Source organism: Protopterus annectens, chromosome 6.part0 (genome assembly GCF_019279795.1).
Source record: "Protopterus annectens isolate FY-2018-M chromosome 6.part0, PAN1.0, whole genome shotgun sequence".
Lineage (NCBI taxonomy): Eukaryota > Metazoa > Chordata > Ceratodontiformes > Protopteridae > Protopterus > Protopterus annectens.
In genome coordinates, this window is record NC_056737.1 from 792552375 (window position 1) to 792570176 (window position 17802).

At 40.7% G+C, this 17802-nt stretch overlaps 1 protein-coding gene across 1 annotated transcript in view; it reads left to right on the plus strand.

The window, feature by feature from the left end:
• Window positions 1-17802, plus strand: part of LRRC9 (leucine rich repeat containing 9) — a 3097114-nt gene that overhangs the window by 1659806 nt on the left and 1419506 nt on the right. The window contains exon 17 of the mRNA XM_044073581.1: window positions 11804-11923. Coding sequence (XP_043929516.1) covers window positions 11804-11923 — 120 coding nt within the window. The remainder of the gene's footprint in view (window positions 1-11803; window positions 11924-17802) is intronic.

Consider the following 17802-nt stretch of genomic DNA (forward strand, 5'->3'; position numbering starts at 1 on the left):
AGAGGGAGGATAGAGGAATGGTGAGGATGCAGAGAGTATAGCTGGCGAAGGTGGATGAGTTTAAGTACTTGAGATCAATAGTTCAGAGTAATGGTGAGTGTGGAAGAGAGGTGAAGAAGAAAGTACAGGCAGGGTGGAATGGGTGGAGAAGAGTGTCAGGAGTGATTTGTGACCGACTGGTACCAGTAAGAGTGAAAAGGAAGGTCTACAAGAGGGTAGTGAGACCAGCTATGTTGTATGGGTTGGAGACGGTGGCATTGACAAAATGTCAGGAGTCAGAGATGGAAGTGGCAGAGTTAAAAATGTTAAGATTTGCACTGGGTGTGACAAGGATAGACAGGATTAGGAATCAGTATATTAGGTCAGCTCAGGTTGGACGGTTTGAAGACAAAGTCAGAGAGGTGAGATTACGTTGGTTTAGACTGTGCTGAGGAGGGATGCTGGGTGTATTGGGAAAAGGATGCTAAGGCTGGAGCTGGCAGGTAAGAGGAAAAGAGGAAGACCTAAGATAAGGTTTATAGATGTGGTGAGAGAAGACATGCAGGTGGTTGGTGTGACAGAGCAAGATGCAGAGGACAGGAAGAAATGGAAACAGATGATCCGCTGTGGCGACCCCTAATGGGAACAGCCAAAAGAGAAGAGGAAGTTGAGCAGCACTATCCTCATGCCTCACAAGTGGTCCTTCAACCAGAACGTAGCAGAGAACATTTTCCACATGTGGGGCCAGCCTTGCTCGGAGCCATTTGCCTCTTCCCTAAACAACAAGTGCAGCAGCTGATTTGCCCTAATTCCCCCACCAGAGCAGTCCCCGAGGGATGCTTAAGTACACAATTGGCCTCCTGGACTATTGTATGCATTTCCCCCCATTCCGTTGATTCCCAAATTCCTTCAGATAGCCAACAGGTTGAAGAGAGCAGTAATCCTGATTGCCCCATATTGGCCTCGATAAGTCTGATTTCCCTTCCTCTGGCCTCATCTATGGTTCATAGGTTCATAGGTTGGTACTAGGCTATCAGCCCTAGGGCCTATATAAGCCTAGCCATAACAATTCCTGGCTATTTCTTCCCACACTATTTACTTTCCTGGACCCCTGTCTAGCAGGGCGACTGACGTGATCCCTGGGGTGAATTTCCTTTCTCCCATCCAATCGTCAAGGTTCCTCTTGAAGAGGTCCAAAGAGGTACTCTGCTTGACATGTATGGGAAATCTATTCCAGAGTCTGGGGAGTCTCTGGGTCAGGAACCTATCCCTCCAGCATGTTTTGTTTATTGTGATGACAAGGTTTAGATCCCTGGAGCATGTAGCTCTGAGGGATTGGGATTTCTTTAAGTGTAGCATGTCCAACAGCTCTGGGTTTGACATGGCCTTGTATGTTAAGCAGAGATCGCCTCTGAGTAGGAGATATGCGACAGAGTATAGCTGGAGTTTTTAAAGCGGTCAGCGTGGGCATCTGCTTTAGGCCTGTGATTCTTTTAGTGAGGTATTTCTGAGGCCTTTCCAGTTGTTGCAGATGTCTTGAGAGGTACATATCAAATGGGGCGTTGTATTCTATAATGGGTCTAATGAGGGATGAGTACAGTGGGACAATGACCTCCTTCTTTCTAGATGAAAAGCCCTTCGTGATGAGGTGTGCCACATAGAAGGATTTCCTGACTGTTGTGGCGATGTGGTTATCGAAGGTGAGACCACTGTCCACCTGTGTCCCTAAGTCTCTTATCACACTTTCTGTGTTTAGTGTACTGCCACCTATATGGTAATTCATGGATACATGTTTTTTCCCAAAGGGGATAACAATACATTTCTTGGCATTGAGCTTGAGCCCATGGCTCTGGCACCAAGCATCTGTTTCTGTAAGGCCCTTTTGTAGAGTATCCACATCATTTGGGGATTCAATAATGGCTCCCAGTTTGCAGTCATCTGCAAACTTTGTTAGCCAGAGTCCCTTAGTGTTGACCTGTACTTCATAGAAGTAGATGCCAAACAAGAGCGGCCCCAGGACTGAACCCTGAGGTACTCCACTTGTCACTTGTCTGGAGCTGGATTTGGAGTCGGCTACTTTTACAGTGTGGGTTCTATCAGTAAGCCATTTAGCAACCCATTGGATGACATAGGGATTAATGCCCAACTTGGTAAGTTTATCTGTGATTCCAGAGTGAGGGATGGTGTCAAAGGCCTTGGCAAGGTCTAGATAGGCTGTGTGGACCACCTTACCCTTGTTGTTGGCTCTGGAGACTGATTCAAAGAAGTCAATCAGGTTCAGGAGACAAGATCAGCCCTTCACAAACCCAAACTGGGTGGGGTCCAGTGTTTGAAGGTTGCCAATGTCTTTGTTTATAAGTTCCATGATAAATACGCTCCATGGCCTTGCAGATAAGGCTTGTCAGACTGATGGGACGGTAGTTTCCGGGATCCAAGGTGGATCCCCCCTTGTGGATTGGGATAACTGTAGCTCTGCGCCACTCAGTGGGCACGAAACCTGAGGTGAGGCTATGATTAAACATGACACTTAGGTGAGGTGCCAGTTCATATTGTAGTTCATGTAGTACACAGCCGGGATGTCATCTGGTCCCATGGATGCTGTATTCTTGGCTTTAGAGAGTGCGTTTTGTACCTGTGTGGCCATTATTACTGGAATTTGGCAATCTTCCGGTAATGAGATGGGCCATTTAGAAGGGGTGAAGTTGGCACTGAATCGATCTGCCAGGATATTGGCAATATCCTTCGGATCAGTATATTTAATGCCATTCTGTTTTAGCTCAGAGCAGATCTGAGCATTGCCATTTAGATTCTTGACATAGTTATAGAATGCAAATACAGAAGATTCTGGAGCTCTTTCTGGACCTACTTTCACACCCAGCAGGAATGCTTCATCACATCCTTCACAACCTCAAGCTGACAGCTTGGTTCGTCCAGTTCTGTTAGGTGCCAGACAACTTATGCTCTTCTCCCCCAGTCTGTCATATTCTAATATCCTCCCATAAGTTATCCACTCAAAAACTATATAGGAGCAAATGAAAGAGGTTTGTAATCTGAGCAAAACAACACAATATGGATCCCATCACAGCTCCCATTCACTTAATTCTGGAATTTTTGGCTCCCCTTTCCAATAACAGAGCTGCAGCATCTACTATTAAAGTACAGTTAGCAGCCATTTCATATTTTCACATTCGGATGGACACATCTTTAATGTCCCAAAAACTTTGCACCATGTAAGTTCCTTTCATGGAAAACTCTCTTTTTGGTGGCTATCACATCGGCAAGATGGATATCAGAAATTCAGGTGGTATCTTTCCAGCCCCCCCGTATTTGTTTTTTCATAAAGACAGAGTCTCTTTGCATACCAGCCCCTCTTTCTTATCCAAAATGTTTTCTCAAACAAATATTAATCAGATAATACATTTGCCTGTTTTCTTCCCTAATTTTACTAATAAGGGATGAATATGTTCTATATTTTGTTGGATGTTCATTGACAGTTATGTTTCTATTTACATAGAACTGAAGAGTTTCAGAAAGCAAACCAATTGTGTATTGCATTTACAGGCCTTAGGAAAGGCATACATGTTTCCAAAGTTACCTTATCAAAATGGCTTTCTAGTTATATTACCTTTATTTACTCCTCAAAAGGCATGAAACCTGACAAGTCCATTCGAGCTGCAGTCTTTCAGAAGAATTCCTCCTTGGATGATATTTGTGCAGCAGCCACTTGAGCAAACCAGCATATCTTTATCACTCATTACAAGTTAGATCTGGTCTCCAGTGGAAGGGGCTTCTTTGGTACAATGGTTCTGAAGAATATTCTCCCATGAGTCCACCCTGGGTAAAGGTAGTTGGGGACTCGATCTCATATGCGAGGATGAGATGAAAAATTGACAATGTTAGATTAAGAATTTACTGTATATACTTACCACTTTTCATCTCTCCTCACATCCCCTCCCTCCATTCCCCTTCCACAGGTTTCTTGGTTGAATGGGAAGAGATTCTAAAGGATTAGAATGATCTTCCTTATACTCCAGAAATGGTCTAGTTTAAGATCTAATAGTGTGTTAAATACTGACATTTCTCCTTTCTGTATATATGTAATTATAACAAAACTAGGCTGTCTTCCAATAGAGGCTATCCACACTGTGTTCACAAGTTAGAAAATCGAGTCCACTGCAATTCGCTTCATAAGTTTATTCACAAAATATAGTGCAATTCAAGGATTAAGCGCTTTCATCTCATGACCAGAGACTTCATCAGCAATTCAAGGATTAAGCACTTTCATCTCATGACCAGAGACTTCATCAGAATCTGATGAAATCTCTGGTCATGAGATGAAAGCGCTTAATCCCTGAATTGCAGTATATTTTGTGAATAAACTTATGAAGCGAAATGTGGACTTGTGAACATAAGAAGAACAACACTTGTGGACAGCCTCTATTGGAACCATTATAGCCGATGTTTGTTTTTTTCTTCTTTGATTCTTATATATGTAATTATAGCAAACAAGATCTGAGGTAATGGGGAGAGCTGCATTGTGGATAAGGGGAGGTACATGAGCTTTTTAGTGCCAGGAGCTTGCTAATGTCAGAGTCAGATCCGGACCTCATATGTGAGGAGAGGATGAAAAAATCGACAATACGGATCGAACGTTATGGTAAGTACAGAACTTCTTATTTATCATTACCTTGTTTGAAGGGATACTTTAGAACTACACAGTTAAAGTTCATACCCATAACACAAGCAGAATATTATAAATCAAAGTGGAACAGAATGTTGAAATTGGGGGTGAGGGTAGTTAAATACGGTGACAGTAGGATTATGGATGCAGGTCCTTAAGAATTACAACAACCACACAAAACATTATATTCATAAGAATAGAAAGTATTTTAATAACTAAGCTAATATAGGACTGTTTAAAGGAGATTTGTCAGTAGGGATTACTGCATGTAGTTGTTTAGAAGGAATAGTAGTCTGGAATGCAATGGAGAAAATTAGCAATGGAACAAAGGTATATGGAACAGATAACTATTGAAGGAATGGTAGGAGCATGGGATGAGGGCAGTGATTTGTTAACAGAGTATAGAGAAAGATTATAGGAAAAGTGAAAGGGATTGGGGTTGCTAGGTGAAAGACCTGCTGTGGTAGAGTTTTATTTGCATCTACAACAGAAGGTGCTGCTAAAAGGGTTATTAGTAGGGCATATAAAATATTGCATGATAATTCTAAGACTCAATCAGAGTAGGTTAGAAAAGGCACTGAGAAAGGGAGACTGGAAAGGCAATTTTCAAAGGAAAAAGGAGAAAACATATGTATAGCTCCCAAGTATGCAGCAAAGTCCAGTAAATTAAAGATGTTTGCTTGGAAACGTTTGCATAGGCATTTCTATACCTCTGAAGTAGATAGCAATTGCTGGAGGGGTGATGGGAAAGAGAGGGGTAATTAGGAACATGTATTTTGGGAATGTAATGAGTTGGCAGATTTTAAAAATTCCCTGTAGAATACTTTGTCATAATGTTGGGAGATCATATTGTTGTAACTAAGGAAATGATTATTTTGAACTGAGACATAGAATCTGTATTGCTTAGATATAATAAGATCATAGGAAGTTTAATTCTTTTGGCTTGGAAAAAAAAACAAAGAAAATCGAACATAAAATCTGATTTGGGCCATCCTGCAATGGTAGAAGTTCCAGCAACATTGGGTTCTTGCACGACCTGCACTAATGTTAATGCTGTATAAAGTTCCCCTTTCTTCTATTGGACAGGTCACTACTCATTGTTTGCAGTGTGTGTATGACTCTCTTGATGTAGGGTTATAGCCACTGGTATTGTTTTGAGGAGGTTTGCATGGTTGCATTCCAAGAACCTCCCAGATGTTAAAAATGAGAGTCTAAATTCTCCCTTGGATAGAGATTTTGTGTTTGGCCCCTCTGCTGAATAGGTGATCAAAACATGTGATGAAAGGGGCAAGCTGATTCAGGGAATTTCTAAGATTTTTCATCTGTCCTCTTCCAAATTGTCCAAGGGGTTTTCTTTCTCCTTATCCAGTTTTGGCAAAACCAGAATAAACAGTCTCAATACAATTCAGGTAGACAGGCATTTAAAGAAGTAATGACAAGGGAGTTCCAAAAACAAGTCATGAACCTCCCAAAACTAAAGACAGTCCAACAAGACTGAATGATTATTCACCAGACCTCATGACTTCCTCCCACCCTGGCCCTTTTTTCTCCCAGAGAGTCTGAATATCCGTTTTTCTCTTTGGCTAACAGATTGCTTCAGATAATTCAGTTCAGAAAATCATTTATCAAGGTTACAGATTTCAGTGGGAGGAAATTCCTCCTTTCCAGAAGGTCATTCTGCATCCTCCATATCAGACTATTTTGTTTCCATTTTTTCTTCTTCACATGCTGTCCCACTGAGTGATAGAACCAGTTTCTCCTTCCCAGGTGGGGAAGGGTTTTCATTCAAAGGTGCTCCTAGTACCAAAGAAATAAAATGCTTGGAGACCAATTTTGGAACTTTCTTTCTAAGCCTGTTTATGATAGTGCCCAAATTCCAAATTATGTCACTTCACAATCTGGTTCCTCCTCTTCATCTTTCAGGTTTCCTGGTAATACTAGATATGAAAGATGTTTATCACCACATCCCTATTCATCCAGACTTTAGATGTTTCTTAAGGTTTTGTGTGTCTTAATCACATTATCAGTTCTCTGCTTTACCCTTTGGATGATATACTGCACAGCAGTGCTCACAGAATATCTAGCTCCATTTGTAGCTCATTGCAGGCTGCAAGATATCCACATTTTTCCATGTTTAAATAACTTGCTTATCTTTGCAGAGACTTTTTTCAAAGTGTCAGGAATTTCTCTCTTGGGTAAAAGATCTCTTACACAAGCTGGGACTCAAGAGGGCATTCAAATGTCTGTCTTTAACTTCCTCACACAGGATTATGTTCCTGTGATGGCAACTAGACATATTAGTTTAAATAGTGTTTCTTCTACAGGAAAATAGGCTTATTTATTTTATTTATTTAACATTTGCTTACCAGGAAAGTCCGACTGGGACAGAGCCCATTTTCAGAGGAGGCCTAGGGAAAAATGCTGCAAACGCATGTCTTTGGAATGTGGGAGGAAACTGGAGCACCTGGACGAAACCCACGTGAATGCAGGGAGGACATGCAGACTTCACACAGAAGGCACCCCAGCTGAGAATCGAACTGGAGAACCTCTTGTTCTGATGCAACAACGCTAACCACTTCACCACTGTGCCATGATCTATTTCTAAAGTTTTCCATTCAAACTTTGGTCACTGTGAGGGAATAACCTAGGATTTTGTCTCTCATGGCATCTATGATTCTCATGATATCCCTGGCAAGACTCTACATGAAAAAGATACAGTGTTATCTGAACTCTCTTTGGTCCCAGCATCAACACCCTTTTTCTTTTCAAACCTTTTGGTGGAGACAACAGATATTTTTAAATCCAGGTTTTCCTTTCTCCCTCCCTGCTCAAAAGCAGTCAGTCACCACAGACTCTTGTTTGCTTGGGGAGAAGTTTCGAATGGATAAATGTGCAGGAGATGTGGGACACCAAGGGCAGTCTCAGCACATAAATATCAAGGAGATCCTTTCCCTGATCCAAGGCACTTCACTCTCTCAACCATCTGTGGTGTGCTGGAACTCTTCAAGTGGTTACAGACAGTACCACAGTCATGTGGTACATTAACACACAAGGGGGAACCAGGTTGTACCCCCTTTGCAGACTAGTTGTGTTAGCTTGGGATTTAGCTTCACAGCACAGTCTCACTCTACAGGTATCCTGTATTCTGTCAGAGCAAAATTGTGTGGCATACAAGCGGAGCAGCACCAGAGCAGGTCCTCACAAAATGGAAACTAGATCAGGGTGTTTTCCAAGATTTGATCCATCTGTGGGGAGTTCCTCAAGTAGGCCTGTTTGCCTCCTCTTTGAACAATCAACTGGCAAGATTCTGTTCCAGGACTCCATGCAAGAAGGTCTGGAAGACAGATGCCTTTTCTTTTCCTTGGCCAGGAATGTTCACTATGCATTTCCACCCTTTCAACTAATATCCAGGGTAGTTCTGACAATTCAGAAGGAATCTCCCAAGATTATTGTAATGACTCCCTCTTGGCTCAGGCAACCATTTTTCTCCCTACTTTTAGAAATGGCCAGGTACATTTATCACAAGCTTCCTCACAGACTGGATCTACTCACACAAGAAAAGGAGTGAGATACACACTGACCTGTCATCTTCAATTAACCACCTGAATGATAGTGTCTTCATTCCTTTTAGGCACCTGTTTACTGAGGACATGTTGCAGGTACTAATGAAGGCAAGAAAGCCTACTACTAGAAAGTCATATATTAGCAAATGGAAAAGGTTTTCTAGTTGGTGCCAACAATATAATCAGGACCTATTCAGTTCTAGTTGTTCTCTGGTTTTACAGTAGTTGTGTAAGTTACTATTCTATGGCCTTTCTTATTGTATGTTTATAGGTTATTAGGTGTTCACTATGCTAACGGCCACTTGGGTCTTTTTAAGCCTAGCCATGCATCCCAAATCTCTGACAAGTTATGTTACTCTTGATAAGTGTAATTAGGGGTTTGGGAGATGAAACATTTACAAGTAGGGGCTTGGGAGATGAAACATTTACAAATAGGGGCCTGGGAGATGAACCATTTACAAGTAGGGACCTGGGAGATGAACCATTTACAGGCTGCCTGTTTCCATTAGAGATATAAGTGCCAAAATAGGAATGAATTCCTCTGTCAATGTTTATTTATCGACCATTTCAGCATGTCTACCCACGGATCCTTCTCTTTCAATGCAGTATCATGCCAAAATGTTCTTAAAAGGGGTTTTGCATAAGAGGCCTCTAAGAAAAGTGGTGGCCCCTTTTTGGGATCTTAATTTTATGTTAAAGAAGGTAACACTTTGACCATTTGAACCAGCTAATCTGGCTGACTTCAGGGTCTTAACTTGGGACACAGTTTTACTGATTGCTTTTACCTCTGCAAGAAGGGTACTTGAGGTGCAAGCTCTTAATGTTGAGTCAGCCCTATCTCATTTTCCATAGGGACAAGGTTTCTTTGAGAACTAATCCTTCTTTTATGCCTAAAGTGGTATATGTACTGTTATGATATATAGATGCCTTAAGAACAAATTATTACCTGCCACTGTAGATATTGACTTTATTGATTATGGTATTGGTACAAGGAACAAAAATCTAGGCACAAGAAGTTAAAATCATCTTTCATATTATTGCAGGAAAGATATGGAATTCATTACCTAGACATGTAAGATCGGCAAATGATTTATCAACATTTAAATGGGCATTAGATAACTAGTTTTCTAAAATTCTCTATTCTCCGGTGAGGTCTTGTAGTCAAACTTTAATTGGCCAGTATATTCCCTAGGTTTGTTAGTTTACTCTGTGAAGCCTCGAGTTTACCTTAAGGCAAACTATCCATCTTTCCATTTTCTTTCCTGAACCTAAAAATGAAGTAGAAAGGATACTCCATACTTGGATGTCCAAAGACAACTCAGGTACTCTCTTGACAGAACTAAATCACTCAGATCTTCAAATCAGTTCATTTTTTGTGAAGGTAAGAAGAAGGGACAACCTGTGTCAAAACATACTATTTTCAAACGGTTGTCTAAGGCTATTACTTTTTGTTATACTCACCGTAGCAGAACTATTCCAGGCAGAGTCAATGGCCACGCTACCAGGGCACTGGCTTCATCTATGGCTTTTTGGAAAGGTTTGATTCTAGGAATATTCTAGAAACTGATACTAAGACTTTTGCACATACTTTTAAAAACCACTATAAGCTTGATTTCTTCTATTGGTCCAGATAATGTTTTGCTAACCCCATTCTCTAGGGGCTTCTGGACTCTCTTGTTTCCACCTCGCAAATGTAGTTAGGTATGGTAATCTACCTATATAGCTAAGTCTACAGCAACACTGATAAATATGATGAACCTAGTATAGTTCTATAAGTTGAACTTGCCATAACAGTAGATGCTGAAATGATCACTGCTGCAGTAGCCACTCCCTCCCTCTATGCCACTTGTTTATTGCTGTTTTTTTTTTCTTTTAACCAGGGTGTAGATGTTTATTTTTTTGTTGTTTCTAGCTTTATCTTTTCAGGACTTAGCCTCCCTCTCTCTGCTGGCAGGAAAGCTCTGAAGGGCTTTGCCCCCAAACTTGTCTTTTAGTTAGCTCAGCTTGAGCTGCTTGACAGTTTAGGTGCTTGGAAGGTGCCCTGAAGCTTTGGAAGCTGAACAGCTGTTATAACCCATATAGCTAAGGCTAGTGTAACAATGATAATTCAAACATCTACTGTTATGGTAAGGTTTTATTGCCAAGGCAAAGAGGGAAGGGTTCTCCACCCTGCTAAATGTTCCTCTAGAAAGCTTGCATTTTACTTGTATCACAACATCTGAAAGTTTAAGGGCCAACTATTTTGCCTTTTGGCCTTTCTTGACCTAGTCAAGGGTAATAATCTGGTTCAACTCACAAGCAGTTTCATAAAGAAATCCTCTGTTTTGGTTTTCCCTTCAGGACTGGCTTACCTTTCTAGGATATCAGTGTCGTAATTGAAATACCACCACATGCATTTGAATTGACTGGCTCCATGGCTTTAAAATTTGTGTTCTGGTATATGTGCTCTTTTCTGTCTGTTCAGTTCATTATACTTAGAATTGCTAGGTCTTATATGTAAAGAACCATATTTGTCTTTCAGAAGGATCTGGTGTCACTTAGGGATACTGCTGTGATGTTGGAGATGTCTATAAAGCAGTATGCAATATGTTGATCGTTCCTTTCATTTTTTCTGTATATGTAGAGTGAGGAGTTAGAGTATTCAAGTCAACCTGCTGCTGTGGTGAGTGTCAAATGAATTCATTGCTTTAGGGGTACACCAGTTATTTGTTTCCTTTGCCACCAGGATATGCAGTTTCTCATATTACTTTAGCATAACTTCTCCAAAAGGCTTGCTTATTACATTATTTTCTGCATTCAGCTAGTGGAGGTCACCATTGACTAATGCAGTGAAAGGATGGTTATTAGAGAGGGATGGCTGCCTCTAGTGTCGCCTGTCTTAATAAATTCAAAGTGGAAATTTACACTATAACCCTTTTGTTAGTGTGTACATGCATCCAACATCGTGGCTTGTCTTGCAATGCAGTATTTTTTTTATTCTCCTTGTCCTTCTAAAAGGTGATATGAAAGTCCAATAAAGAGGTCCTCTTGAAATAAGGTATTAAAGTAGAATCACAATACAACATAATCATCAGAAGAGTATTCTCTGCATTGGGTGCTTTTCACCACACTCTGTTCTTATTTTAGGTGAAGTTTTACTCTTCTTCTGTTTCCTAGAAGTTTGACTAGTAGATACATTTAAAAAATGTTGTTATATTCTTGTAGTATGCTTCCTTTAATGATTGTACCTAAATTGATGGGGTTAGAGTTGAGTACTGTGAGGGGCAAGCACTGTATATCTAGGATACAGACTGTCACCATAAGCAAAAGAGTGTGTGGCCTCCCTTCTCTTGAATCCGAGTGAGAAATTTGAAGAACCATGCAAGAGAGCATGGTAATAAATACCAAAATGCAAATTCAGTACAAATTGACCTATTGAAGATCAGCTGATATTTTGAATACTCATAGTTTCTTAAATTAACTTCTAGAGGTGAAGTGAAACAGATACATTCTAATTCAGATTGCTGCATTGCTTGATTTATACACAGCACTTCTACTATTTGTCCTTTCATCATTATTATTATTATTTTTTCTTGGTAAGGTATTGAATCTTCATGGAAATAGTCTGAATAAACTGAAGGAGCTTTCCAGATTGACTTGTCTTCAAAAACTTATTGTAAGCTTTAATGAGCTCTGCTCCCTAGATGACATCTCAAACTTAGTAAGTACTTATTACTTTTTCATCTTGTAAATAAATAAAAATATACCTAAACTGCTTAATTCAGTTATATGAGACTTTTCTTCTCCAATTTAGGTCATAAGAAATTGACACTGCCGCTTTTGGGAAAACAGGTGCCTGTGGTTGTCAGTAATTTGACTGAGGATTGAGATAAGTATCTAAAACATAAATCCAGTATTCTGGGAGAAATGAATGAGCATGTGGATTATTGCTTCATCCTCCCCAGATGAGGTCAAAGAGGGATCATCAGGGTCTACGTCATTAGTTTCCCCTCAAGTGTTTATAAGTGCTCTGCATAGATGCAGGCACCTTGAATTGATATTTTTCCTGTAAAAGCACACCTGAAATTTCAGCGGTTTACTACATATGACAGATATTCTCAGCAGCCCCAAATGCATTATTTCAAAACAACATCCAAATCAGCACATACACACACAGCTTATAGAGCCTGTACTTCTAACCCCATAATGCAAGCCACCATTCAGTGCAACATTCTGGACATCAGAGACTCCGTTTTGATACATGCTGATGCCCCTCTCACCAGGATGAGCAAGGAGAAAGTCACTGTCAGTTCTTTATCAGGGGCCATGATCCACCACATTTATGCATGCACTCAGGTCATTGAATTACAAGTGCCAGTATGACTCAGTCATAGTCCATGTGGGAGTAAATGACCTGAGATGTACCTCCCAAGACTATATGAACAGAGACATCATGGAGTTATCAGAATATGTGTCTCAGGCTGGTATGAGCCTAGCATTGAGCAGCATTTTACTTTCTCCAAGGATGATGCCATAATGCAAACAGAAAATGACTGGCTTTAATAATTGGTTTAATTTTTGGTGTCATCCTAAGAGGGTACAATGTTTGGAAGGAGATGGTTAACGGACCATGCTGCTTTGCCAGGGATGGTCTGCACCTCTTTCCTCTAGGCTTTTGAATATTAGCTAAAACATTGTCCTCCCCCATAATGCCTTTTTTAGACAATGCCATACTGAAAGTACCTCTGACATAAATCAAAACCAAGAAAATCTAAAGGTGTTACTGCTCAGTGCTAGGCATCTAAACAATAAACTCCACTTCCTACAAGCTCTCCTCACAGTAGAGAATTCTGATGTCTGTGCAGTCACTGAGACATGGTTTAGAGCCACGGAGAGCACAATCACAGTGCAAGGCTATAATACCTTCCAAACATTAGACCAGCTACTACACACACAGGGACTAAAAGTGGAGGTGCCTCAGTTTGCATCATAAATAAATATACCTCACAGCTGGTCAAACAGGACGATGTACTTGAAGTTATCCATGTTCAAATCACCATAGGCAAAATCCCATACCACTTCCTTGCAAAGCTGTATGCCCCAGAAAACCTATAACATGTATTTAAGCTTACTGGAAACACTCACCATCCAACCTAATACCTTAATCACTGGCGACTAATTACTCCACTTTTAACTGGGAATAACATATGGCACCAATCGTGCAGACACAGAGATTCCTGGATTTTCTAAACAACCAACTCATTGGACCAGTTTGTCAGTGCACCGACCAGAGGTGCAAACATACCAGATCTGGTCCTCAGTAATATGAGAGAGTGCTGCTCACCCTGTAGTGTAATATCCTCTCTGGTACGGTCAGACCACAAAATGGTCTCCTTTGAAGTAAAAAAAACAAAACCCCAGCTAACCCTGTAACCCTGGAATGTTCAGGAATCACTCTAAGGCTATCTTCCTAATATTATGTGATAACTTGTTAAAGTTTCAAGCCCCCATAAACCTTGAGAACACTGCTGCCTACACAGAACTGTTCGCAGAAATGCTATACAAGTGTGTTAGTAGCTGCACAGAGGCAGCTGTATCCACCAGGAATAAGTATAGACCTAACTCAAAAAAATAAAGCCACCCTGGTGGAACCATAATATAAATAGGCTGTATAACAGAAGAACAAAAATTAAGGCACAAATTAGAAGGTGTAGAACCCAGCAGAATAAAAGCATTCTCATCAAACTAAACGAACAACACAGAGGAAAAATAGTGTACTAAAACCAAATTTGAGGTAAATTTGGACCCCAGGCCAGGGACAACCACAAGGCATTCTTTAGCTATGTCTGCAACCTCAAAGGTAACACATAATTGTGTGCAGAGCACATTGTTAATGGAATAACCTATACTGAGCCAGATGATGCAGCAAACCTGTTAGCAGACAAATTCATCTTGACCTTTAAACCTCTCTCCCCCTCAACCTCCTCTCAGGAAATGCCATCAAGTGCAACTCCCTCTACAGTTACTAGGGAACAAATCCTCAGTGCTTTCTCTAAGGCCAGGAAAACTATATCGATGGGCCTAGACAGTATCTCAGAATGCCTTCTAAGTAGCATGAAACATGATCTATCAGGCCGTGTGGAATTGTTGTTTAACCATAGCATCCAAACCGGCATTGTGCCTAACAAATGGAGAACAGCAGCAGTCATCCCTCTGTAGAAAGGTGGGCCATCTACAGACCCTGGAAACTATAGGCCCATAAGTCTCGCTAGTTTCATATGCAAAGTCATGAAAGAGTTATGTTTGAAATGATCATTAATGGCATTGGAAACCTCCAGACACTGAACCCAACCCACTTTGGTTTTGTCAAGGGCAAGTCATGCTTATGCAACCTGGTGGACTTGTTTGAGAAAGTCATGAAAGCAATGGATGAAGGCAGAACAGTTCACACTGCCTGACTTGACCTGACCAAGGCATTTGACATGATACCCCACTTGAGCATTGTTGACAAATTCAAGAGGTTAAGTATAAAACCTTATGTCATGCGGTGGATAACCAGCTGGCTTACAGACAAGACCCAGGATGTTAGAATTGGGAGTCCACCTCTACAAATAGGTGAGTCACAAGCAGAGTCCCTCAGGGATTGGTCCTGGCACTGCTCCTCTCTCGTATTTATTTCTGTGAAGTCAAGGCCAATTCCAAGGTCCTTTGGCTGACCAGAGTTTCAGGTAAAGTTGTAGATTGCAAATTAGGAGCATTCATAGAATCCCCCACTGACACTAATATCCTCCATGAAGTGCTGACACAGACAGATAACTTGTGTCGGAGCTATGGACTAAAACTAATTGCCAATAAATGCATAATAGTATCCTTTAAGAAGTCATCCACCCCTGGTAACTATCATATTGACAACATGCTCCTAAGAGTCAACCCAGTAGTTAGGGAGCCGGGGACACACAGACTGTAATCTAACCTTTGACCATCATGTGTGTACAGTAGTGAGGAAATTAGGCTGTGTTGTGCAAATTTTAAACAAAGTTGTGGCATCAAGGTCCAAGGAAGTCATTGTTTCACTGTTTTCAGCATTCATCAGACCTATTATCGAGTACAATGCCCCCTTTGGTATGTACCTAACCAGGCACATCCAGCAATCATAATGTCCACAGAGATTCGTCCCTAAAAGAATTCAGGGCATAAGTAACTTGTCCTTTACAGACCATCTCAAAGTCCTATCCCTCTAATCTGTCTACTACAGGCTGTTGAGGGGAGATATTTGCCTGGCATATAAGGCATTGTCAAGCTGCACCCTAATGGACCTCCTGCATATCCAAAAAACAAACAGTATCATTATAACCCATTCTAAAGACCTTAAACCTTGCCTGTGACATACAGGACCTACTGGACAGAAACATATGTATGCCAGAGACTACTGTTCTCTGGAGCAGGCTCCCCATCCATGTGAAGCAAAGTTACTCCATAACCCAATTCAGGTGCAACTTGGAGAACTGAATGGGGAACAAGAAATTCATCCCTGGCTTGGCACCTTTGTCTCTAATGGACACAGGCAGCCTGCAAATGTTTCATCTCCCAGGCCCTTGCTTGTAAATGTTTCATCTCCCAAGCCCTTGATTATACTTACCAAGGGTACCAGAACTTGTAAGAGATTTGGGATGCATAGCTACGCTTAAAAAGGCCCTGGTGGTCATTAGCCAAATGCACACCTATGAACCAGGGCTTAGTATTGGGGGAGATGGGAGTTGCTAGCTAAGGTATGAGCACGCTCTGTGTAGTTGAGGTATGCTAGCATCAGTGACTGTACCCCCCCCCCCCACACACACACACACACAAATTCATATCCTTTTCTAAAGCGCAGATAGGAATTTGTGTTTATTTTCATTATCCGAAAAAAGCTTAACAAAATTAAGGATTTTCTTTATATGCCATACTGCTTGCTTGTGCAGGGGATATAGATGTCATTCCCAGACACCTCATGGCTCAGCATCATCTTGTCTTCCGGCTTACTTCACTACCTCTCTATGAAACACACATGACATAAAATAACATGTGTTAATGACCTAGGGTGTCTTGTGGTTCTGAACAAGGATGATTCATTGGAGAGAACGTTAGAAATAGTCGCTGAACCTAGAGCTTATGTCCAGTATGTGACTTAAAGGGCAACTACATCATAAACACATTCCCTTTTTGCAGAGGGGATTTTCCATACTACAAAAATGATTCTTACATTGTTGCATAAAAAAGAAAGGCTTGGTTGTTGCTTCCATTTTCTAGTTATTTCGATGCCTTTTCACTTCTTGAATGAACATCATATTGGGTTTGAATGACATTTCATTATACTTTCTTTAGAAATATGTCTCATGGGTTATTACAGCATGTCACCCATCACATTTTAACTTTTTTGCCCAAAGAAATTCCTACTTAGGAAGGTCTTTATATTTTTTTATTCTTTTTCCACTCTGCGAAGTTGCAAGTCTATGGACTCATTAAAATGCTACTCTTTTAATGCAGACTTCCAAGATGGCTACACATTAATAAACTTTTTGAATTTCAGCTGTCACAGTGTGAAAAAAGAAACTAAGAAATAAGAGCCAGCAATAGTGGTAGCTTGTACTGGCTAGGAAGTACCCTTCCTGGATCCTAGCAAATATGAAATTTAGAGAACTTGAAAGAAAAATCAACCATGAAAGATGAAGAAAAAACAATGGCTGGGAAGAATCCTACAGTTGTTAAGCAAAAGGAAGTTCAAGCTTCAGCTTGGGTACAAGAGATGGCTTCCAGTAATTTACAGAAAAATATAAATTAAATGTACTCATAAGTGATTAAAATAAATAAAATATTGAAGGGGTATATCAACCCAAATAAAAAAAAGCTGGCAAAATAGAAGAAGCTTTAACTAGCTATTCAGATGCACTAATAAAACTGCAAAAATCAGTGGTTGAAATGAAGAAAAGGCCAGCTGAGTTTGAGACTTCTCAAGAAGAGCTTTTTCAAAAAAATGGTAGTATTAGAAGGAGAACATACAAAGAAAACTGGAGACTTCTTGCTGTGGCAGAGAAATTAGTAGAAACAGAATGTAGTAATTTTATGAAAGCACAAATAAGTAACTGGAGTGGTAGTCCACAGGAGAATTTATTAAATAAAAGGGAATATCAATTGTATAAGGATATCCACACCGCCAGGCTAGTTGCTCAGCATAATGCATCCAAGGTTATTCAAGTGCAACTAACTCTGGGCAAAACTGCAATCCAAATTGTAGCTTGCTACAGATCCCCCACCATGCCCCAGGATTCCCACTCCTCTTTTCTTGATGTACTGGAAAATATTAGGGTTCAACCAAACACCCTAATAATGGGCGACTTCAACTACCCCACCATTAACTGGGAAAACTACTCGTGTACCAACTCCTTAGCTCAATGCTTTCTGGAATTCATAAACTCCAATGCCCTGGATCAACTTATCCACACCCCCAGCAGGGGCAACAATATCCTAGACTTAGTCATTACCAACATGAGTGACCGGTGTTCCACACCTGAAGTCAACTCCTCGTTGGTCCGATCCGACCATAAGCTAATCACCCCTTGA